Source organism: Centrocercus urophasianus, unplaced genomic scaffold (genome assembly GCF_019232065.1).
Source record: "Centrocercus urophasianus isolate 14NV4802_14NV808 unplaced genomic scaffold, USGS_Curo_1.0 seq_16, whole genome shotgun sequence".
NCBI lineage: Eukaryota > Metazoa > Chordata > Aves > Galliformes > Phasianidae > Centrocercus > Centrocercus urophasianus.
The window spans coordinates 6,986,054-7,011,384 of NW_024884711.1; the positions used below are offsets into that span (position 1 = coordinate 6,986,054).

At 39.2% G+C, this 25,331-nt stretch overlaps 1 protein-coding gene across 1 annotated transcript in view; it reads left to right on the plus strand.

The window, feature by feature from the left end:
* MRPL3 (mitochondrial ribosomal protein L3) overlaps positions 1-17,085 on the plus strand; it is a 28,670-nt gene extending 11,585 nt beyond the window's left edge. Inside the window, exons 7-10 of the mRNA XM_042816959.1 lie at positions 4,111-4,219; positions 5,770-5,847; positions 6,695-6,772; positions 16,466-17,085. Of these exons, the coding sequence (XP_042672893.1) occupies positions 4,111-4,219; positions 5,770-5,847; positions 6,695-6,772; positions 16,466-16,615 (415 nt within the window). The 3' untranslated portion in view covers positions 16,616-17,085. The remainder of the gene's footprint in view (positions 1-4,110; positions 4,220-5,769; positions 5,848-6,694; positions 6,773-16,465) is intronic.
* Positions 17,086-25,331: the final 8,246 nt, after the last annotated feature.

Sequence of the window (25,331 nt, forward strand, 5' to 3'; positions counted from 1 at the left end):
ATGTGAACGTTTTCTGAAACTCATGAAACATCAGAAATTTTGTCACTCCAAAGAAATAGCCAAATTTTGAACGTGCAAATGGTGACTTTTTAAGTGCTTAGTGGCTTTATTTGAGCTTCATAGGCTAACAGCATCATCTGAATCCAAAAGTATTCTCTATAGTTGTCTGAAATCATTTGACTGAATAGGTAGAGTTTTCTTCCTCTACAGTATCTAAATAATTTTTCTTTAAATCAGCTAAGTTCAGTAGTGTGCGTTAATTACAGTGCTTTATTTTGGTATCTTTCAAATTAGTGTTGGGTCATTAGTCACTGGCATTTTACTTCTATCAGACCTAGAAATTGAGGTTTTGTAAGAACTGTGTAATTGAATTGAATGGCTGCTTTCTAGCAGGTGAGGTTAGAACAACTGTATCTAATTGAACTCTATTTCTAGCTCTACAGAATGATTATTTTCATTACATTTAGCGTTCACGTTAGTTTTGCGTATGCGGGATTGTTGCCTGTGGTTCCTTTATGGGATCCAAGCAATCATGCTTCAGTGGAGCTAAGTAAAGTAAGTGACTAAATTCACTGGATTACAAAAGAATACATGCTTGGTATACTGTCAAGCCTAAAGAAGAGAGGTCTGATGCATGCTTGTTCAGGTATTGTTTTAGTCCTTGATTCAAGCCAAGACAACAGGTAGTAAGTGTCTTGTCAAGAAATCTTAACAATGCAAGTAGGATGAGAAATGTTGTATATTTTAATGTAAATTCTTGATAACCATCTCGCAGATACCACACATGCAACTTGATTCTTTCAGAGTAGAATCTAGATGTTAATTCTGTTTGAAATATGGGTCTAGATTAAGGTCCCACTCTGCAAAACCACAGAGTTTTTGAAAATATTTCAAGTTAGCAGAGCTATACTTAGTAAAAAATTTTGGGGGTGCACCTTTTCTTATACGTTTGAGTTTGTTTGAAATCAGAACTGTATGTTTACATTTAAGGATTTCGTAGAAAAAAAATTTGAGGCATTCCAAGATGAGGTGGTGATGTAGGTCATCAAAAGAGAAGTAACTGTGGGAAAGATAACATGTTTCATTGGTATCTTTTACGGGTAATCCTGTTGTATTTCATATATGGTAACTATATGCTGTAATCTTTTGATTTTGGACTAGCTCACACTAAGAAATACTTGGTGGAAATGAACTCACAAGACTTTCTAACAGAGGATGTAGCATTCTCATGCTGGAATTTTCTGTTTTGTTCACTTTTGGAAAATATCACTTGGTTTGGTAATATTTTTTTGCATGTGACTGGTGATATTTGCTGTATTCATTCACACTTAGTAACTTTTAAAATGAGTGAAGAGAGCAACGAAGCAATCTGCAATTAATTGGTGATACTAAGAGCTGACAGCTAGCATCTGTTAGAAGCTGACAACAATGTGTTACAAATAATTGTTCTTTTTAGGCAGAATTCAGGAAGTTAAAGACAACTCTATACTGGTATAAATCTCTGTTCAGCATTGTTTCTTGAACAGCGTGCATCTTAAATTCTTTTCCTTGCTTGTATGAGATAAGTATTAGTTTCAAAACCACTTTGCATTTCGTACAAATGGAAGAATGTAAGATCTTTGCACTAGAAGTAAATTCTAAGTGATGAAAAAATTATTCATAGTATTTATTCTTTGCATATAATAGAGAAATTGCCACTCAAGAACAGATCACAGGCTCATCAACATGGACTCAGGTATTGTTCTAGAGTGACCAAGGAACATTAGCTGAGCTAATAAATGCCTGATTGAACAGTCCTCCTTTTTACTTGGGTTTAAATAGATCCTAGCAGTTCCATACTGAATTTTAGACTTTGTTTGAGTTACGTAATCCTGTAGCTTTTATTCTGGCTCCAGCTTCATTTCAGAAAAAAAGATGGGGAAGACCTACATGCTGTCTATATAATTGCTTTTCATCTTGACATGTGCTTAAAGAATGTTGTATACAGCTTTTTCTTTCTTAACAAAAAAAAATGAAAAACTCCAGAATGAAACAAAACTAGAGTTCCTTCTTACTAAATTATTTATTAAAAACCATTTTATTTTATGTAATTTATAAAACTTTGTTTTGAGTCATAATGGTGATTTGAGGGTCATGTTGAGTGGAAAACTTAAAGTTCAGAAAATGGTAAGATTAAGTGCATTTGTAGGTAATTCAGTGACCTTCAGCGAGTTCTTAACGTGGGAGAAGTGAAAATATTCTAAAGAATGATTGAATAAATATGATGAAAGAGCATTGGTAGTTAGTAAAGCTTTAAACGTTAGGAAAAATTCTAATTTCACAATGGAGATCTCTTTCTTGGCCTTTATCAGAATATTTCAGATATTGATGACTGTTTTCATATTCCAGATCAATAGATACCTGAGAAATGTAATGTTTACCAGTATACTATTTTTCCAATCTGTACAAACTTTCTATACATTTTCTTAAGGTTTTGGTGTTATAAACTGAATGTGTGTATAGCCAAAGAGAAAACTAATAGTAGATAAGCATCTACTATCATTCTATTGCATCATGCATAATATAAATCATTAAACTCTAAGAACTCTTGTGGTATCTCGTTACGTTTGATGAAATAAATAGTTCCTCAAAAGTCACCTCTTGGAAATATAAAAATGCAATCCTGCTAGAAATACTTAATATTTTACTGGAAAGTACAGTATACAGGGTTCAAAATTGTTGATTTCTTAAAAGTGATCTGAACAAAATGAAATATTGAAGTGGTTCATGACTTCAGGGATTTTGCTTCTTGGTTGAAGTTGACAGTAGTGTTTTCTTTTGAAATAGTGCTTTAGATGGCTCTGTGGTTTTCTATGAATTGCAAGAATGTTTCTGCAGCTAAAGAATTAATCATGGCCCCCAGTGTGCTCTCTCTGCTAAGTGCACAGCTGTTGTATGACGCACTTGCACTTGGCTTTGGAGAGTTTGCTAATTCCATCTTCCAGTAGAGATGCCAGAAGCAGTCTACTTGGAAAACATGGCTGTAATGGATAGTTCTAAAAGAAAAAATTGCTGCAGGCAAGTAGGCCACCAATCAGAGTATTCAAGTGGAAGAGGAAAGAACCTCCCTTTGGAAATGTCAATGTTTTCAGCATTTGTCTATTTTTCTCTTCACTTCTGCTATCAGGGAAGATGACCAAGTGTTGTCCATAGGTACAACTACAACATGGAAGTATGCATGATTATTCCCAGTTTTATTTTCCTGTGTTTGGCTGGAAGGTTCTGATGCTGCAACTAACAGGACTGCAGCATTGGGAAGTGCATTAGCGGAGAAAGGATCTCTATAAATTGGATCATCTTACAATAATTAAATGATCAGGACAGCCACAAGCCCTGTGGACAGACTTTTCCTTTTGGAAACTGACAATGTGGATTTAAGCACACACTGTAATCTGCTTTTCTTTTGTGTAACAATGAGCCAGATTTTCCTGTTGGGTCTCTCCTTGCAGTAAACAGAACTCCAGAGCCAGTAATTATATTTGCCTCAAATGTTGAGGCATTGAAGATGCTTTATTTGTTACTTTGTTTTACAGTTTGTCAAATGAGTCCAGATCAAATCTGTTAAATGCTTTTACTACAGACTGTGTAGTGAAAACAAGCTGTGTTCAAGAGATGGACCTATTGTAGTTGGGAGAAGAAATGTTCCTTGATTTATCTTGAAGTCCAAGCAGCCGTACTCTTCCTTTCTTGACATTGCCTTTCATTAAGTTGTGGTATATTTTGTTATACAGCTACTTTTGGTTGGGGTTTTTGTTTTTATGGTGTCAAATATTGACATTGGTTAAAAATTTTTCATAATACCACATACAGTCACAGCTGGGAACATTGTATATTGTTGTAGCATGACTCCATCATGCTTCTTACTCTCTAAAGCAACACTGAAGTATTGTACTAGAATATGTTCATTGTATAGATATATTTAAAATATTTTCTTGTATCTGAAGAACTTTGCTAAAAGTAAAAAGTAAACATTTATAAAATGTTAATGAGTCTGACTTAAAGTATTGTTTATTGCTGGAAACTTTACTGTAAGTCTAACCCAGACTTGTTTCTTTATTGTTTTCTTTACAGAATTGGTAAAGGGTTTCAAGGTGTCATGAAAAGGTGGGGATTTAAAGGCCAGCCAGCCAGCCACGGCCAAACTAAAACTCACAGACGTCCTGGAGCAATATCCACCAATGTAAGGATTCTTATGCCTCCCCACTTTCTGTTGTAAACATTCTCCTGTATATTTAGAACTACTAACTAGAAATGAATTATTTGCTCTGTGGCAGCAGAGAACCCCAGCTGTTCCAAGTGAGATTCAGAAACCTGTATAATGAACAGTGCAGATAAATGTATGAGTGTACTTTATTGCTGGTAAGTAGCTGAGCAAATTGTGGCAGTCTTGTACTGTAGCTGAAATAGTGCTGAGAGAAATAGTCTTAAAACTTCACAGAGAATTCTAAAAATCATTTCTGCATTAGGGAAGATTTACTCGTTGTTTTATGCTGCAGATATTGTGCTGTTCTCTGCAGAAATAGATGGCTGTACTGTGAAACCCCCAATTGCTTTTGTCACTTATACTGGTTTGTGGAGCTGCTTAATGAGCTCTTTCATCCCAGAAGTAGTTCCTTGGCTTCGTAGCCTTTTTAAGCAGACTATGAAATATTTTCAAGTTTTAAACTATAAGCAGTATTACTTGAAAAATTCTTTGAAACAGATACATTTTAAATTCTGTCCTTGTAACATTTGCACAACATTTAGGCTGAACTAAGAGGACTTTCTGCAATCTAGCTTTGCTGCAGAATTAAAACCAACAGTCACAGTACTGAGCCTGAATTGTCTGTAATTTTCCAGTCTAGTGCTGACCACCTCAGGTGTTTTTGTAATCCTGCCCTGTGCAGGACAAAATTGTGTTCTAGAGCTTTATTGCACTTGATTTTCTGAAATAAAGACTTTCCAAGAAGTTGAATAAATAAAGACAATTAATTATTAATACGATGTTATAGGAGGCTGAGGCAAAACCATGGAAAATACTATAGAACTGAAAATTACTTAACTTATTCAGTTATTCTTGCCTTTTTTCTTTTCTTTTTTTTTTTTCTTTTTTGGTGCCTTTTATTCTCCAGGCTATTCCCAGTTAAGCAAAAATGGAATACAAAAATTAAGCAATAGCAAGAAGTGTCATTTTAGATTATCTTCTGAAGAAAACACATGCTTTAAAAATCCATTGTACATAAGTATAAAACTCATGGATTGGATGAAGGGAGAAGCTAAACTTTGTCTTAACTATGGCAATCTTCTAAGGCAGGACTGCTCTGGAGCTCTACTGGCACCCGCAAGTATTTTAGGCATGTTTGCCAGTTGCTACTGGCTATGATATGGATGAGAGTGGTGTGATGACAGCAGTTTCAAAGAACGGCACCTTGTCTTCTTTTTCACTAAACAAGTATATGAGATGAGTGAATATTTTGTCTGAATCTATAACAATTACATATTAAGCAAAGCTAGAATCCTTTAGTGGTTACAGCAGTATTACTTATAGTGGTTTTATGGTTGAGGTCAATTATTTCAGACAACACACAAAGTAATACTTAGCATCCAGCAAGTGAGGATTAGCATTTTAAATGCTTATCAATATTACATGTTTTCAACATTGTAAATACCAGCCTATTTTCCTTCCAGCTACTCTCAAGTTTCTAGGATGCCTTTTGCAAATATGTAATTTTGAGGTCTATTTTTATCTAGAAAGTTTCCAGAGTTTTTCCTGGAAAGAAAATGCCTGGTAAAATGGGTAACATCTATAGGACGTCTTTTGCATTAAAGGTAAGTCTGACTGTACTGCAGTGTGAATAAGGGGTGCATCACCAAGCAGCTGGACTTAGCTGTGTGTCATGGTGTACTGTCTGCTGCTTTTGCCAGCAGTAAGCTTATTTGAAAGATGGTAGCAGCAAATGTGTGTTCCTGCCTTTTTGTGTCTTACAAAGATGTCTGAATTTTGTTTACATGTACGTAGTCCGAGGGGACTGTGGTTTCAGATGACTCTTCCGCAGCTCTCGTTTTGCACTCTGTCCCTAGACCTCTGCCTCTGCAGTAGAGAAAGCATTCTGGTGTCCTTCAGTGAATATTTTCATGCCCATTCCGCCTGTTCAAAGCCTATTACATCTACTATTCTGTCTCTGCCAGCAAGCTCTGCAGTTTGCACAAAAAGCATATTAGCCTTTAGGCTGCGGACAAAGCGTGCTGCTGCCATCTAACTAAAACTAATGATTCATAACTAGAAAACGTGCTTGTTCAATTGAGCACTTCATGGAGTTTAGAAACTGACAAATGGGTGCAATAATGTTTGCCTGAACATATTTGTCTTAATTTGTCACACAGGAGTTCTACAACAGCTCTTAGTGTTAGGGGGGAAAAGAGACCTGGGAGTTTCAGTTAGGCTGCCTTAACCTGCCTGACTGTAAGCGCCTTAAAACTGTTTGACTCCTGAATTAGAAGGCTGTGCACTTCAAATAGCGTATGGCTGAATGTTGTGGCATGTTAAGGTCTCTGCAGAACATTCTTCTTCCTCAGAATACCAGCTCCAGTTAATCAGTTTGTGCTTTACTTAGCTGCCATTTGTAAAGCTGGAATAAAATGAGCTTAGAAATGTTGTGGTTTCTTTGTCTTCTAGGTGTGGAGGATCAACACAAAACATGATATTATTTATGTACATGGCTCTGTTCCAGGTCACACAAATTGTCTGGTGAAGGTATGTGGGCTAGTTTCAACTTTCTGGTGTTAGTGACTGCTAAGCTCTCTACTGTTCTCTTATTAAAGCAGGAGAAAAAAAAAAAAAAAAAAAAAAAAAACCAACATCATTGAATGCAATCATCATTTCTTTAGAGTTCAATCTTGTATTATTGAATTAAAGCAAGTAGGATCAGCTCTCTGAAACAGTGGTTAATAGGAGCGGTGGATCACTGCTTAAAAAGTTCATTTTTAGGTTTGCAGCAGGATTGTGCATTCTTGTAGCATGTGATAAGCCAGCAATTACTGGAATTCTCAGGGCTAGGTGCATCCTCTTCTAATCTGAGTCAATAGTATGTTGATGAGATCAGAATGTTATTTAAGGGCTGTTTTCATGAACAGAATACAGAAATACAGCAAGCACTGCCTTAAAAGTTATTCAAGGCATTCACATACATGGTGGCACTTGCTTTCTAAGAAGTAATTGAGACAGCTTGAGTTCACAACGAGTTCCCTTTGCAATCAGTATAAATGTATCTGTGACATTTTACAGAATTAATTGTCAATTGCTAATTTTATGGAGAGCATTTTAAGATTATTTAAGAGAAACTGAAACAGTGAGAAGTCTGTGTTTTTACAATGTAGATAATTTACATCAAAGAAAGGCAAATACTTCCGAAGATTTTTTTTTTTCCAAAATAGATTTTTCTTCCTACTAAGTATATTCTACACATATGCAAACAAATTCCTTGTAAGTTGTTTCTTTTCTGATTTAACATGTTGATATCAAATATCTTTAATAATGTTGATTATAAAGATCACCAGATATACAGGTAGGTTTATAACAAATATAGTTTAAAATCCTCAAAAGCACTGTAAGGATTTAAATGATCTTTCTTTAAGTGATCTCTTGAGAAGCTACAGAGTTCAGGAAGTTCTGATGTTTTGAACAAGTTTATTATGTTCTTGGACTATTTTTACCATGAATGTTTCTGATATTTATTGTCTGGTTGTGGAGCAGAAGTCCACAGTCCAGTGGCTGGGCATTAGGTAAAGTAGAGCTAGCTTCAGAATAGGTGTTTTACAGCAAAATGTTTCTTTCTGTGTTTCTCTGGTTGGAAAGCAGGCCCTTTTTCTGAGCAAGGCGTATATGAATTGCTTTGATTGTCCTGTCTGCTCGAGGCCGGGATAATAGCTTTACACATTTCTCTCCCAAGATTTGGATGATAAAAGGGGTAAACATGTTCAGGAGAAAAAGCTTTCCAGGGGAACTTTTCTGCAAAATCGCTGTGCACTACATAAATGACATAAAATGAAGGCTGTAGTTTCATTGGCTTTTCATTGGTCTATCAAACGAACAACCTAGTCTTCAGCTTTGTTCTAAGTATCTTTATTCAGCCTGAGACTTGAAACTGATAGATAGCTTTACATTAGTCTGAGGTTTAATTAAGTGTGAATTTGTTGTCAGATCATAGTTTTAAATCACATATGTATACGAGCAATGTAATGTAGCTGAAAATACTATTAACATTTGATGCCCTGTCCTTATTACTTGATCTTAATAGTACTCTTAAGAACTAATTGTTGCAAAAGATTGTGCATCTTTGTAATGCTGTTAAAATCCATCCGCACTTAAGTGGTCCAGTGGCAAATAAATGTACTCATCTCAGATCCTACAAGGATGTGTTTCATGAAACCGTTGAGGCTTTGAATACAGTTCTTATTTGTACTAACTTAAGACTTATTTTAACTAGACTCAGTAGGTTCTTTGTTTTTCAGGTTTCTAAGTTAGTTAAGAGAAGAAACACTTATTAAACATCTGTAATATAGCCTGTGTTATACATTTTTGTGTATACCGTGAAGCTGTCGTTTAAATCAGCGCTACCTTATTGATCAGGCACTATACATTTCTGTTTGGAGAACTTACTGGAAATGTGCTTTCCTTTGTGATGAACCTCTTCCACCCTTTTATTTCAACTTTACCTTTTCTTTGCTAAGAAATTACTCTTGCTTAGCGTACAATCAATGAACATACAGATGATGTAGTATATTTGAGAGCTTGACTTATGTAATTGTTATACTAGAGCAGAAAAGGACACTCACCCTATCCTGGTCTCGTATAGGAAACTCCAGTGGAGTAGATCTCCAGAAGAGATCCTTCTCTACTGGTAGCCAGCTCTTAAATGGGTCTAGGAGGGGTGCAGCCAGGCTCCAGCCCTTCCTGCAGCACAGCTGAATTGCCTTCACCTGTGCTCCTATGGCTGACTTATTGCTCACCTCAGGTGATCAATCAGCGCTTCAGGCCGTGATTCAGCAGCCCCATACACTCGGTCTGGAACATCTCCCCTTTACCAGCCTGGCTTTTCTGTTTTTGTTCTGAAAGCAGTCCTGCTGTTAGCTTAAAAAAGAAATGCTTGAGGCAGCAGTACTGCCATTTTCCACAAACTTGTTGACAGGAGACTGCTGGGCCAAGCCATCTGAGCATATCCAGTAAACAACTGTGTTGACATCTGTAACGTGAAGAGGATAATGGACTTTGATTGTCAGGGCAGTCTGCTGCATTAATAGCTAAGTGCTTGCCATTTCTAGTGGCCACTTCTGTTCAGTTCACTCACCACAGATAATGATTGGAACTTTATCCTAATATCAAAAGTAAAGATGACTTCATAGCTTTTTTTTTTTCACATGATTTCTGCCTTATTATTATTATAAAAGATGAGGAAGAGGCTGAGGTACTCAGTGCCTAATTTGATCTGTCTTTAATGGTCGGAACAGTTATTCTGAGGGTACTTAGCCCCCTGAGGGAATGGGGAATAGAATAAGCCTGCCTGTAATTCAGGAGGAAACAGCAATCTCCTGCTCCAACTAGGCTATCACAAGACTATGGACCTTGATGGGACCCACCCAAGGGTACTGAGGGAACTGGCAGAGGTGCTCACCAAGCTACTTTCTATTGTTTATCAGCAATCCTGGTCAACCAGGGAGGTTCCAAACGACTGGAGACTGGCCAGTGTGATGCCCATCTACAAGAAGGGTCAGAAGGTGGGTCCAGGGAACTTGAGGCCTGTCAGATCAGTATTGAAAATCTTCTAGAGCAGATCATCTTGAGTGCCATTACACAGCATCTGCAGGACAGCCAGGGAATCAGGCCTAGACAGCATGTGTTGGTTCTTGGAAGGCAGGTTCTGCCTGACCAACCTCATTTCTTTCTATGACTGGGTGACCTACCTAGTGGCAGAGGGAAGGGCAGTTGATGTAATCTGCTTAGAATTGAGTAAAGCCTCTGTCTCACACTTCATCTGGAGAAGCTGACAGCTTGGAGAGGTGTACTCTTCACTGGATGAAAAACTGACTGAATGCCAAAAAGGCCAGTGCCATCCTGACTTGTATCAGAAGCAGTGTAGTTGGCAGAACTAGGGAAGTGATTGTTCCTCAGCACTGGACACTGATGAGGCCACACCTCAAGTACTGTGTTCAATTTTGGGCCCTCACTGCAAGAACCTTGAAGCCCTGGAGAGATCCAGAGATGGGCAGTGAAGCTGTGAAGAATCTGGAGCACGAGTCTTATGGGGAGCGGCTGAGGGAGCTGCGATCATTCAGTCTGGAGAAGGGGAGGCTCAGAGGAGACCTGATCGCTCTCTACAGCTGCCTGAAAGGAGGTGTGGTGAGGTGGGGTTAAGCCTGTTCTCCCAGGTAACAGTGATAGCATGAAAGGGAATGGCCTCAAGCTGTGACAGGGGATGTTCAGGTTGGGTATTAGGAAAAATTTCCAAACAGCAGTGAGGCAGTGGCACAGGCTGCCCAGGGTGGTGGTGCAGTCACCGTCCCTGGAGGTGCTCAAGAACCGCGTGGATGTGGCACTGAGGGATGTGCTCAGTGGGCATGGTGGGGATAGGATGATCCTAGTGTATTTTCCAGCCTTAATGTGATTCAGATTCTGTGATTCAGAGTGACACAAAGCACTTTTCCAATTGCTTTGCTGTCTTTTAGTTTGATGATCAGAATCTGTGTTAATTGTACTTGTAATATACCTATCTTTTTGCAAATGTTTCGAGCCATAGTTATCTGAAATTTAAAAGTCCAGTGTCTTCAGGTATGGTTTTTGGCATACATATTTCAGAGTTGCAGCTACTTTCATTATTAGAAATGAAGGTTGAGGTGGAAATAAGTGTTTCATCCCTTAGGGCTGTCTGACTAACGTAATAGAATATGTGAAGGAACTTGGCCAAATTGCTACAAACTCAGACTTCCATGGACTTTTTATTTTAAAATCTGTTTTGAGATGAAGATGCAGTACTCACTTGTAGTGGTTTTTAGTTTGTTGTGAGTATTCCTTCCACGTTTGTTGTTTTGTTTTGTTTATATACAGACTTTGACTTTCTTTACATTGATGTATAGCTGTTTGTAGCTGAGCAGAGAAATCATAGGATATCAGCTTTCATTATAACTGTTAGTTGCACTAAATACCTGTCTGCAATTAGGTAGGAGTAGTGTCTAGGGGATGTGAAACCATCTGTCTTTGAGCTCAAGAAGTGAAATATCACATTATACTCTTCTCTGCGTGCCTCTAAGTGGAAAGCATTCTTTGTTCAGTACCCACTCTTTGTTGCTTGGTAACCATTAAAATCACAGTGCACCTTAAAGCATGTATTTATTTTATGTTACGTAAAGTAATGAAGTAAGTGGAAACTTACTGCATCAGCAGATGGAGATGAAGCACTTAGATTTTTTTTCAAGTTTCATTATCAGCACAAAAGGTGCAGAATATGGGGATCAGTGGATTCCTGGTTTAATTAGAGCACAGTTTTCATTTGATATTGTATGCTGAACCATAAAGTTAAATAACTGACACAAGTAACGTTTCTAAGCCAACTGGAAAACCAATCAACAAAGCTTACTTTAGCATGGATTTCTTTCTCAATGACAAGGTCTAACAAAGTTAAGAAAAACTGTCAGCACGGTAGAATGTGTGGAATTTTTTGTTCGTAGTGTGGTGTTGCAGAATGAACATCAGTACATTACTGTGTTGTGCCTACAAGCACAACCTCCCTCAGGTAATACCTGTTACTCTTGCTATATCTTTTTAGATTATAGAACCTACAGTTAACTACTGTGGTACTGATTCTCTGGGGCAAATAAAGCTAATAGCTTTAGTTGGTTGGGTGTTGGTTTTTTTTTGGTTGGTTCATTGGTTGGGTTTGGTTGCTTGGTTTTGTTTTTCCAGAAGCTGATGGTGCTTGCTTCTTTTTTCTTTTCCCTCCCATATGTATTATCAGAAAGTTCTCTATTCACTTATTCAAGAGAAAAGCATAAGACTAACCTCTTTTTAAGTATCTCCTTTCTAACAGAGGGGATGTTGTAATATTGTATATTATACTACTGGATGCTGTAGTTTAGGTTTTATAATATTTCATACATTACCTATTTTTAAGACACTTAGTTTTTTTCATATATTCGGTGCCGAACACTATGTTGATTTTTGCAAGGTACAATTAAACTTGAAGCATATCACTGCTTTAGTGTAGTAGTGTGTTTGAGCTAAGAAACAACTTCTCAGTCTTTCCCTACCGTTTCTTACATTTTTCTCTTTATTAAAAGCTTGTAGAAGTTTGCATCCTAGTTATTTTGTATCTCACTTGCCAATATTGCTGACACCTGAGTTGGGTGTGCTGTGCTCAAATGGAGGAATTGTTGGAACAGTGTTATTCCTTGACCTCTTTCACCTTCCCTGTCCTTGTCCGTGATAGATTGGTGTGGGGATTTTCTTTAAGGAAAAGTAAGGCAGGTCAGATATGGTTATAGTTCTTGAAATACTTCTTTTCTCTAACTGAAAATGGCACAGTGGCTGAGCTAGGTAACATATGACACCTGAGATTACTTCTAACATTCAGTATATTGAAACACATTTTCCTGTCTGGCAAACAGTTTGCATTCTTGGCTATGGTTGCTAACACAGCCCGAAGCCCTGTTAAACTGCCAGTGTGAGTTGTGACTTCAGCATCAGGTTTTAATGCGTGCTTAAGACCATATTACTTCATGTTGATAGACTGCTGAATTTGTGTTTGTTTATACCAGCCAGACTATATAGGACATGCATATCTGCAGTTTATTAAGTGTCTGCAAGCTCCATGAATGTTAAAGATACAGTGACAAAACCATGACAAAACCATGACAAAGTCCAATTTCAACTTTCTCTAAAGCTTTTCTCAGTTAAAAAAAAAAATCACTTAGAATATACTGTAGTGCTACTATGTGTATTACCTACCTGTAGAATAGAATATACAGTAATATTGACAATATTTAAGCAAACCAGGTGGTTATGTTGTTTTGAGTTATAGAGTGAATGCTTCTATGGATTATGATAGTCAGTTGGGCACTGAGCACAGCTCCATCTGTGAGTAAAAGCTGGAGCCACTCAATTTTAATAACAGGGCATTAACACTCGGATATCATGGGATTCCCTGTTTTCCCCATTTTTTTCCCCTTATTTTTTCTTTCTTAGAGGAAGAGAGCAGAAAGGGGTCAGTGCTATCAGTTGTGAATGCATTGGATTTATACTGCCTGAAAGCCTGAGAAGAGTTCTGCTTAAAGATTTAATGATGACATGCCTAAGAATTGTAGATGTTACTTTGTAGGGCCTGCAGGCAGTTATGAGAGAGGTTTGTATGTTGATTCTTTGTAAATAATTGCAAATGTGTTAGAGCCTACTGCCTTTCTGTAAGAGATTACCAGAGCAATTGCTTATATAGCAGTTTCAACACAGAATGTAAAAGATATTTTATAGTTTCTGGGAAGGAAGAAAGTGAAGTGTTACTTGATACAGTTTTGGAGTCTTTGCTCTAAAGGATTGTTTTGCAGTGGGATTGTGACTCTGAGGAATAAGGTAAAAGACATACTGTTTTTCCCTTTATTAGGGCTGCTCTCAGAAGATTACTTGGATAACTGGAAGACCTGTGCTGTGTCACTTAAAAGACAGTATTTGCAGAAACAATTATAACTGCTGATGCATTCTGTTTAGCTTCTTTATATTATTGTGAAATTACTGTGCAGAAATCTGAGCTATTACATACAGAAAATTTGGCGTGCTGCATTATTCATAAGCATAAAGCAAGACATCCAGGAATTCTGTAGAAAAAATAGATAAAAATTGTACCATGTTTTGAGATGCTAATTGGAATTTTCACATGTGAAGTGAATTTGTATTACTTTTTTTTATAGGATCAATAATACCTAAGAACTTTTGGAAGTTCAAAGACGGAAAGAGGGAAATTCATTCAATCTGATATTAATGCTCTAATATGATGCTTCAGGATGTTTCGCCTGATGCTTTACTTGCACTTGAAAGCAGCGAATATCGGAAAAGATGAAAAAAGAGCAGTATTTTTTACCAGTCTAAAAACATCTGTATCAGTTACAGCAATCAAAATACAGAGTGCATAAGAAGAAAAGAATTTTAACACCAGCCGTGGTTCATACTTCTGGGATCTGTCAAGATTCTGATGAGTTTAGAAGGGGTAAAATGAAATATTGCCGTGTGATGGTCTGTGGAAAATATCCCATAAGAATCTTCAGACTTGAAGTATTCCCTTTATCACAAAAAAGCTACCATCTACCACCTGATGTTAATACATGAAATGTAACAGAAGCAGGTTGAACAGAAATCTTATATTCATTTAGATAAACTAATGTAGCACAAAGATTTGAACATTGACTTTGCCTTCAGTTAAGAACAGACATCTTACTCAGAAGTCTTCAGATTTGCTTTAAGAAAAAAGAAAAAGAATGGAAAACAAACATTTAAATTCCTTTTTAGGAATTTCAAACAGCCTCTAACACCATATGTCTATAATGAGAATAATCCAAAGTAGCAAAAAAATAGACATGAAAAGCAATCTATGCAAAAGAAATAAATAAGGTATCAGAAATAATTTATTTTTATCTTCCTAAATATACTGTAAAAGTAGAGACCGTGTATATTTTTGCTGTCTTCCAGGAGAGAGTTAGCAAAGAAGTCTTGTGATGTGCTGTGGGATTAGGGAGGAGAGAATAAGGGAATAATAGTAACTAGTGAAGTTATTAAAACATGTTTATCTAGTAAAAGGAATGACAGCAGCATACTGAATGGGAAAGATGACTTCTTGGCCGCAGCAGTTTGGGTGTGTGTCTGCTTGTGTTTCCTGTGAACTCTCTGTAGTTGGAACTGCTGCAGCAAAGGTCTTTGGGCTTTGACCTCCACCTGGTTTACTGTGTGTAGATGTGAACTCCTGTCTGTCCCAGGTACTGGTACTTCAATAGATATGTGTGGCAGTTGACAACTAAATAGATGGTGTCTGGTAGAAGAGGAACAATCTAAGCCTTTCTCCCCCTAATTCTCAGCAAAATATTTTCTTCTGTTTATTGAACCTGCACTTATAAAACTGTTAGAACTTCTTCAGGAAAAAAAAAAATAGCAGTTTTCCAGAAGCTGAAGCTTAAGTCAAACCTTTTGTGTACTTCATCTGCAGGAATCCTGCTGGACTTTGGCTAAGGCTCAAGTAATAGCTGATATGAATCTGGTAAATACTGGCTGTCAGAACAGAGCTGTCAGCAGGCATAAAATTGTTTTATTTAATTTCTGCTGTAAATCACAGTTCTCTTATTTGAGGCTTTTTTTAACCAAGTAAGAACAAGCTTCCTGCTCTTAAGTCCAACCAAAAAAGAGATGGGGGTGAGCAGGAGAAAGAGCTTATCTTCACTGTACTGAAATTTAATCTTGTTGCACCTTTCTTTAATCCAATTGAATTTAGTGCCTGAAAAGAGATTATTACAGCTCCAGGAGGAAGAGCATATGTAATGATACAGAAGTGAAGCATTTTATTACAAATGAAATTTCATTATTTGAAAATTTGTAGCTCTTTTTTCTAAGGAGATACTGTTCCTCTATCTTCCGCCACAGACAAACTGCCTTTTGCTGATAATTCTAACTAGTAATTTTCTTCAGAGATGGGAGTTTTGGGGGTTAGGTTTTAAACCTCTTCGCCCTGTAGAGAGGTCAGTAAAGGAAAGTTATTTCTCTCTGGCACTGCAGTTCGTAAAATTAACTTTCTTAAGGGCTCACGTTCCACAAACGTGGGCACTGATTCCTATGGGAAGAAGTCTCCATAGTTGATCTGCAATCATGGAACAGCTCTGCAGTAGCCAGAGGGAGCACTTACAGCACGTGTGTGTATCTTTACAAAATCAGTTGCCAGAACTGCATCGTAAATACAAAAGCATGTCTTGGCTGTTGAAGAGGACGATTACACTGCATAATATAACTTGGTGTGTCATGTAGGAAAGCAGTGTGGGATATAACACAGTTAAACAAGTCCTGCTTACCTTCACTTAACATTAAAATACTGAGTAATGAATTCATAAAAGTAGGAATTGATTCTGTCACTTTGGTACGAGCAATAATAAATTCTCCATTGTTTTTTTTTTGTTTGTTTTATTTGCTCTGGTGGTGAGTGGGGTGAGGCTGTGCTTTCTGCTTGTGCTTTTTTAACTCATCAGTGACTAGGTTACAAGCTGATATTAAAAGAACTGATTGTATACAGAATCCTTCAGATAAGCAAGTATAATGTGAATGCTGCTGTTTTTGCTTACTCATGCTAGATGATTTCCTTAATTTCTTGTGCACTTGTCTGAAAGTCTTCTGTAAGATTTATTAACCTTCCTTTTCCTCCCTTGCTTTTAGGTCAGAGATACAAAACTGCATGTTTACAAAGACTGCAATAAAAACCCTCCTTTCCCCACGTTTTTTGCTGATGGAGATGAAAAACTGCCAGAAGACTTGTACGACCAGGACATGTTCCAGTTCACAGATCCATCGGTCACGTACGCGTAATGTTTTTGACATCTTTGAAAACATGGAATTTTGTTATTTGTATGAACTTTGCAATGCTGTATAAAAGTGAACCAATGAATTGCAATCTGGCCAACTGACCTGGACATTTCGTATATTGCTGTTTTGGTCAGGTAAAAACTCAAGATTGTTGATAAATCAGCAGGTGAGTCTAAGGGACAGGTTGCAAAGCTTATCAGAGCAGTTAGTCTTCATCTTTGTCAGCTATCTTTTGTCCTGTGCCACAGACTGTGAAAACTTAGAGATTTCTGGAAACTGTTGAAGATGGCTTTAGTTTGATCTTCTGAATACTACCAAACTCTGTGTTTGTCCTCTATGGAAACTAGCCTGGGCAACTCTGATCAGTCAAAAAAAACTTTCAGATAGGCTTTTGCATCTGAGGGGGTGAATAAATCAGATACAAATCCAACTTAATAAAGAATAGCTCAGAATAAAAAGGGAAAATACACTGATTTGGGCTTGTTTTATTTCTTTTCACCAGAACTCTTTCCTTTTGCTTTAACGTTGTTCTGAGTTGAATTAGCAGATACCCAACAAATTTCCTGTAAGAGGGATCATGTCAACCACTGTCTGTCTCTTCAGAGAGACTGTGTGTACGGCAAAGAGGTGTTCAGGTGGGAAATGCTCAGTAACAAAGAATCACTGAGACTGCAGTGGCCACCTGTTTGCTACCTTCACTGATACCTTCTTCACAGAGGCTCCCTTGCGTGTTCCTGGAAGTCACGTCACTGCATTTAAGATAGTCTCTGCCTTGGATTCTTGTGGTTTTACAGGAGACCTTTCATAAAAGAGGCCAAATGTGAAGAATTTCTCTATGCTAATGATTAGCTTTCTTCTACTCCACCTTTTAATAGTGGGCTTCTGTACACTCTTTTTATTCTTCATGTGATTTCCTATTTGTAAGTCTGATCTTCTGGACACTGTAAGTCCTCTTGCACGCAGAAGCAAATATCTGTGTAACTGTCAGGGTGCCATCTGAACATTTATTTACAAACCCTACAGTAATTAAAGAATTTACATCTCTTGAGCTACTATTAATATTTTATTAGTGCTGTCTGTTCATCATTGCAGCTTCATCGCAAGATGTCACACACCTTAAAAAAAACATCCTTGCTAATACCAGTTTAAAAGTGATGTTCTTGTCTTTATGAAATCTCTGTCAGTCCCTGAGGTTATTTTGAATTTTTTGTAATAGCTTGAAGAAATACCGTGCTATCTTAAAAGAGGCTACGTGATCAGGTGAATATCTACATTGTGGCATGCTCTTAGTTGGATTCAGCCAAATTTTAAATCAAATATTCAGCACGCTGATTAAATCAGATAACAGCACTCCCTTTCTGCTTCCCCTTCTCTTCAGTATCATTGGCTCTGCAAGTGCAGGCATCTCACAGCACATGTGACTCAATAACCTGTACACTGTAGCAAACAAGCAGTGGTATGCAGCATTTTGGCTGCAATACTAGCAGTGAGTGCAATCTGTCACACATACAGGATAGTTGCTATTTCCCAAGGAGATGTTTGATCTTCCATCTCCTGTTAATGCAGCAGAGTTTAGAAATTGCAGCATTTCAATACTTGCTGTCAAACACATGTAGATCAGGAGATTTCCAACTGCCTAGTTTATGTCCTGCTCTGGTTTATAAAATAATTCTGGTGGATACAAACTTTGCACAAGGAGATCATTTCATGCATGTATGGAAACAGCATAGCAAGTACAGGAGAGCTCTGAGTATTGTGCAGGAACTGTTGGGCTGGACTTACACTGCTGCTGCTAGTGGGAGGAAGGAGGTGGTAGGGAGCTGCTTGCCTGGGGCAGGAGTTAGAGCCCTGGAGCTACTCCTGGGAGCTGCTTAGTAAGTCTCCAAGGTGTCTTCCAGTTGGTTTGTAATGACCTTTTGTTTGTTTTTATTATAATGGCCCTGGACTGTCAGTGAGGAGATCATGACAGAGATATGCATTCTCCTACTTAGTTTGTCAGCCAGAAGTTCCAGGACTGTAAGAATTAGCTTTCAGTGCTTGCCTTGGTAAACACCAAGTATCAAATGTGAGCTTAAGGGGAACCATACATTTAGAAAAATAAATTGAAACGAGACTTCAATATGAGGGGAATGTTGGCAACCTGCTTCAGTTGCTGTTTCTGTAGTAAGAGAAGCACTGTTCCCTTTTTGCCTTTAGTTCTCCTGTCTCTTGTGCTAAGAATAGGTTTCTTTTTCTGAAAAGGCAAACCAAGGCTTTGTTGCAAATGGATACCTGTGCATGTTGTTACTATTCTGAAGAGTTCTGTGCTGTCAGGAAATGCGCTCAGGCAGTTACAGAATCGCAAAATAAAGAGACTGTCCATATTATCTCTAGACTATTAAAGAAGGAGCAGAACATGTTACCAGGAAAAAATCCATGAGTTTTTAAGACCGTGATTGTGAGTAGATCTATTGACTCCTATATTTTCTTGCTATCTTAGCAGGAAGCCTACTGTGCAGCAATTCTTAGATATTCTGGTGAAGCAGTCCTATACACCAGTATGCTCCCTGGGGATTCAGTTGTGCCCAGACATAGGACAAAGGCAGATTGCAAGCATTTCTTTCATTCTTAGCCTGTTTTCTGTGTCCATTTGTGACTGAAAGGACTGTTGGTTTAGCACTGAGTCTCATGTCCAGAAGCACATTACTGCTGCTTGTTGTGGGGGAAAAAGAGGGGGTGCTTTTAGCATCACTGACACTGCTTTGGAGGAATCTGTAGGGTTAAGCATCAGCTGTATCCATGACTGCATGGCGTAACTGCTTTGAAAAATAAATACTCTTTATTAATAACCCCTCTCAGTGGTTCGGTAACAGTACACGAATTAACAGTGGCAAGCATACAATATAAGTTGAAGGTAAAAAGACAGCAGGAAGAGGAAATCAAAACACTCATCTATCACTTGACAACATAATTGCAGCCATGGGTGATAAACAAGAAACGTTCATTTCACTCAAATCCATACTTCTAAATACCATTGCTCTGTCATTATGTGAGACTGATAAACATTTTCCTTTGTTACCTTCACTTGATGTGGAAAACTGTGGTTTGTTCTGCTAGCATTTAATAAATATTATGCTAGTAAGCTGAAGTGATGACAGGAGTTTGTTTGTAGAATTTCACCTTTCTCCACCCTCCATGTGAATTTCACAGTCTGGGAAGGGCAGAGCTTTTCTTAAAATTACTGTTTCATTACCAGCTTCTTACAATCTAGCTCACAAGCTGGGTTTGCTAATGTAGCATTTTAATAACTAGCTGCAGCTCTGAAAGGTGAAGTGTGGTACAGTGAGATTAGATGTCAATGCAGGTATGGTCGTGGAATGAGAAGTGACGAAACCCCAGGAGGACTTGTGGCTCTGTAAAGCCTTCCAGCACAGAAGGGCAGTTGTGCTGGTAATACCCTGGGCAAATCTGACAACTGTGATCTTCCAAATTACACCTCCAGAGAAGACTGGAAGAAGATTGATTGCTGTATAAACCACGGGGGAGCTGACTTGTGTCCTCCAGCTGTCTCCACAACAGCCAGCATTGGTGAGCCAAGGTGCTTCCCAGTCTGATAACCAACACCTGAGGGGACTGGTGGTCTCATTCATTCCATCAGTGCCACGTTTGTAAGTACATTTCTTGGCTGGAATCAATCTCCTAGTTTATTTCACACCCACATTTCTTGAAATTTCACCTGGAAGCCTCTACACCCTGGGTCTTCTAATAATCAGCTCCTGTGCCCTTCGGTGCGCAGCCATTGCTTATTAATTGCATTTTAACGAGCATCTCTCACCTGCAGGGAGCTGCTCTGCACTACAGTGTATAACATAGCACGGTATTGTTTATTGTAGTCATACATCACGCTTGGTGGCTCTTAGCACCTGTAAATACATGCAAAAATGCTGGCCTTGGTCTTGAATATTCATTTACTGATTCTGGAGAAAATGTGCAGTTTCTGGTGGAGGCATTTAAGTCAGTTATATCTTGTTTCATCCCCCCTGCTATAGGCAGGGACACCTTCCTGTAGACCAGGCAGCTCAAAGCTCCATCTAGCCTGGCCTTGAACGCCTCCTTGGAGGGGGCATCCACAGCCTCTCTGGGCAACTTTTTCCAGTATCTCACCCCTCTCACAGTAAAGAATTTCTTCTTGATATCTAGTCTAAATCTACCCTCTTCCAGTTTAAAGCCATTTCCCCTCATCCTGTTGCTACCTGCCCTTATAAAAAGTCCCTCCCTAGCTTTCCTGTAGGGCTCCCTGTAATAAATCACACCAGCAAGAGAATGCATTTCCTTTGGTGCAGCTCTGCTGTGCTTGAAGCATGGCAACAAAACAAATCTGTATAAAGCTGGCAGTTCTTTCTGGGGGCTGTAGCAGCATATATGAAGACTGATGTTCTCTGAATTAATGCAGCCTGTTGACCTACTTCATGAAGCACCCAAGCAGGAACTGGAGAGGATAGCTGTGTAAATAGCAAGGAACTGCCTTTCTATGTAGCACCAGTTCAATACCCAGCCCTTCTGTCATTAGGCGACTTGCATCTCTCCCCTTAGTTTAGCTGTGTGTGTGCATGGTATGAGTGTGTCAGAGGGGAGAGCATCACAAAAAGTTTTCCAGCAGCATCGATGCCCATGGTGAGACAAGGGCTACTTATGCCCAAATTCTCTCCCTTATTTGTTCTGCTTTCCTCATTCCTATACAATGCCATGTGTAGGTTCCCACCTATGTGGATTGCTGTTGACATTCCATACCAGCATCATTCCTGAGTTTGAATACTGAGGACCTGTGCTATGTTTGTGCTTAGTGATCTCAGTGGCCAATCAGTCATTAATGGAATCAGAACACCCATGTATCTACTGCCTAGGACACGCTGAAATTCACTGTTTGTGAATAATTTGATTTTTTTTGAATAAATTAATCTCTACTTTCATGGCAGTAAATTTGGACATTAGAACAGAACCCATAACATGCAATCAGCTAAGAAAGCAAATGCAGTTTCCAGTGTGAATGCAGAAAATGGCTTAAGTTATTTTCCGTGATGTGTCTGCTGGAGATGGGACCTTCTGTGCTCTGGTGCATCTCAAATTCCAGGGTGTAAAACCTTCTGGCAAAAGCTGTACATATTGAAGTCAAACTATGGATAAAGCCAGCTTTGGGGGATTTGGGAAGAATGGGCTTGGAAGGCAGATTTTTAGAAAAAAAAACCCTGTTTAAACCAAATTCATACTGTTTGGTTTGTGCTATATAATTTGCTTCACATTTCCCTGGGTGACAGAAGCTTGCAGTCAGCCAAGTTGAGTTTTCATCTGTATTTTCATCTCCTTTCTCATTTCCTTTCTAAGTAGTAGAAAGCCTTAAAAAATGTGTTTTCTGCAGGTGCTCAAAACAATAACCTTGAAGAGGGTCCCCTGACAACCTGCAGCTCTGTTGAAAAGCACTATGATTCATCTTTCACAGGCAAGACACAGTAATTTTGTAAACCTTTCTTTTTTTATTTCTAGAAGATCAAGATGGAACACCAGTGTTGCTGGAGCAGAGGCTTTTGTGCAAGTGGCCTCTTCAAAAGCAATCTTACACAGATTCTCACCAAATCCTGCAGTAATGTATTATTGCTCCGTGCAGCAACAATGTGTTGTTGCTCACTCACAGTGTGATGCACAGGTTTGGTGCCTCAGTTTTGTAAAGAATTTGAATGCATTGCTTGGCATTGCACCAAAGATGCATGAGAGCATTTGGCAGCAGGTGATGAGAGGGTTAACTTATGCTGTGCAGTTCAAAAACACTCTGCCTTCCTGTTCCTTTATTTTGCAGGCCTGAAAGTTTATGACTGCATATGGAGCAAGAGTTGGATAGACAAGAAGCAGATTTGATTTATCTTCCCTCATCTTTCATTTCTCTTGATCACAGGTCAACAGAAAACTTCTTTCCCTGGATGCTGCTTAAAGAGAAAAATCAGTCATTTTCTGTGAAATTGACAGTTGATATCTAAACTGCTATTTCACCCCGCTGAGAAGGTGCTGCAAAATGTCGTACCGCTCTTCCTCACCTAACCATGGCCACTGTGCCTGTGGGCTGACTGCATGGCTGCCGGGCCTGTGGGCCGATGGCAAGACTGCTGGGCCTACCTGGTGTTGACTGCACCCAACCCTGTTGTGCAGGCAGTCTGGAAGGAGTTTTGGGTAGGCTTGGTCCTTCTGTGCCATTGGAAAGCGCCTGGTGCAGCAGCTCTTATAGCTGTGTATGCCTGTGTTCGTGTGCTGGTGGGGTGCTCAGTGAAGGCTTATTTATTTCACTATCTGAGCTGGTAGCGCCATTGCTGTTTGCTTGCTTCTGATGAGGAGGCTCAGTGACAGGTTTTCAAGCATTGTCTGTTTACAGTTCAGTGAAACCGCTCCAGTTGGGAAAGCGGTCTGATCCCATCATTCTTTGAAGGGAGAAAAAAAGTCAACAGACTCCTGAAACTTCAGTGGAGACGTGGCAGGAAAGCGCTGGCCCTCTCCCCCACTGTGCAGCCCTCTCTGGCAGATGTTTACCAACGTACTCTGATGCAAACACAGCGCTTGCTCTTGCCTGAAATACATCTATGTCGGAAAAGTAATCAGGCGCTGTCATCTGGCCTCATTGCAGGCAGTGTTCTGACTGGTCACCTTCTCCTAATCGCTTAATGAGCTTCATTGCAAATTATTAAAAGTAATTGCTGATTTGCAAGCATAGGGAGATGGTGACAAAACCATTTCATAGTTATCAAACATAGGTGTTAAAATAATTGCTGTTATATAAGTATGTAAGTACTTCGTCTATTAAGTCACATTTAAGAAACCTAATGAATTATTAGTGCCCAGCTCTTGGTTTCTGAAGTATTTTTACGACCACAGCTTATACTATATATATATACTATACTATATATATATACTATACTATACACACATTTAAGTTTAAGCTGGTAAGCAGAGGCTGCAAGAGAGCACAAGTACATCAACTCTTGGCAAACTGCAAGATTTATCTCCTTTCCCACAGCCTGTGGGATCTGAGCGACACAACAGAGGACAAGCGCTTGGAGACAGAGATTGCTCAGAGAGAGGGTTTGGAGGAGAGCTGAGGGCTGGCAGATGAAGGGAGGGCAAGGCTGGAGGGAGATCTGGGAATGAGGATGTCCCACCTCATGGTGAATGTGCTTTAACCCAGCTGATAAGATAAGCAGCCCTTGAAAGGAGAAGTTCAGGCACACAATCTTTAGAAGAAGCATCTGAGTACTGAGTTATTTCCTGAGAGAGTGCCTGCTGGCCGCCCGCAGATAGATTTTGATTCCTGGATTAAGAGCAGGAATTGAAGTCAGGCCCTGTCTTCAGTGATTGCTCTCAGCTGTCCTGAGCCATCCGCTGCCCGCTGTAGTGGTGCTGTGCACCTGTGGGGCTGGGATGACTTTGATCAGGGACCATCAGGACAGAAGGACCTTCTGAAGCCCAGGGCCTATGTTGAGGTATCTGCCAGCCTCTATCCCGCTGCCCTCATCTCATTTGTCTCCATTTGCCTCTCCATGGCAGCGGCTGTCACTCATTTAATGGCAAACTAAATTACCACCAGTGACCTGCCAGCTCTGTCAGGGCCTCACCGCAGCAGACACCAAGAAATGGGGAAAGAAGATGCCATGCATGAGGGAGAGGGGAGATGCACAGAAGAAGTTTGGAAGAGGACTTTGTTCTGCGTCTCATGCATAGCCACAGTTAGCTACAGTGGAATTGTTGATCAGGCCTGGATGTAATGATACCTCTGCTGCTTGGTGTCTGTGGTGTGACAGGACTGTAAAAGTCCCACTCCTGATCCTCTGACAGTTTGCTTGGAATTCAACATGTCTGACAGTGCCTGTGACTGATTACATCTGCGGCTCGCTGGCAGTTTGTACACAGCACAGGAGACATAAACATCTTGACAAAATCCTACAGGGTGATAATATCCTATTAACAACTAAGCTTTCTTCTTCTCTCCTCTTTTTCTTCTTTTTTTTTTTTTCCATTGTAACAGCCAGCCAGGGCTGGAGACCCTGACTATCTCTGCTTGTGGAAGTTTGCCAGTTCTGCAAAGAACAGAAGATGTTTGGCTCCTTCATTGCAGAGATCTGGAAAATAGATTTAATTACATTTAGATTTAACCTGCTTTCCTCTCTGCTTCATTCAGTTTTCCTTTCTATTTAAATAGGGAATGACAGGGCAGGATCTGATCATTTTTGCCTTTTGTGGATTAGGGTGGGAGTATTCAAAGGATTATTTAAATCCCACAAGGTTATTTAGTTTACGGATTGGATCCTGTAATATCTAGCTCCAAATTTTACAGGTTCACGTATCAAGTAACCAAATTGCCTGAGTTAACTAAAATCTATCAGGTAGATACAATCTCTAATCTCATGCCTTCTCATTGTGAAGTCATGCTTTTAAAAAAATTCCTAGGAATGGAAATGTACATTTTTGTATTTTCTGCTGCAAAGCCCAACCCAAGGGAAGTCCTGTGGGATGAGTGTATCTGAGTGTGCTGACTCCACAGTGACAACAGCTTAGAGGGAAGGGGAGGGCAAGATTTACTAAGAGGGCTCAACACTTACATGTGGCTGTAGGGCATGGCATGTGCCAGGCTGCGGGACCACGTGTGCTTCCCATTTGGGAACTCAACTAAGCTGATGCTGAGTGCCTTGGTGAAGTCTCCGCC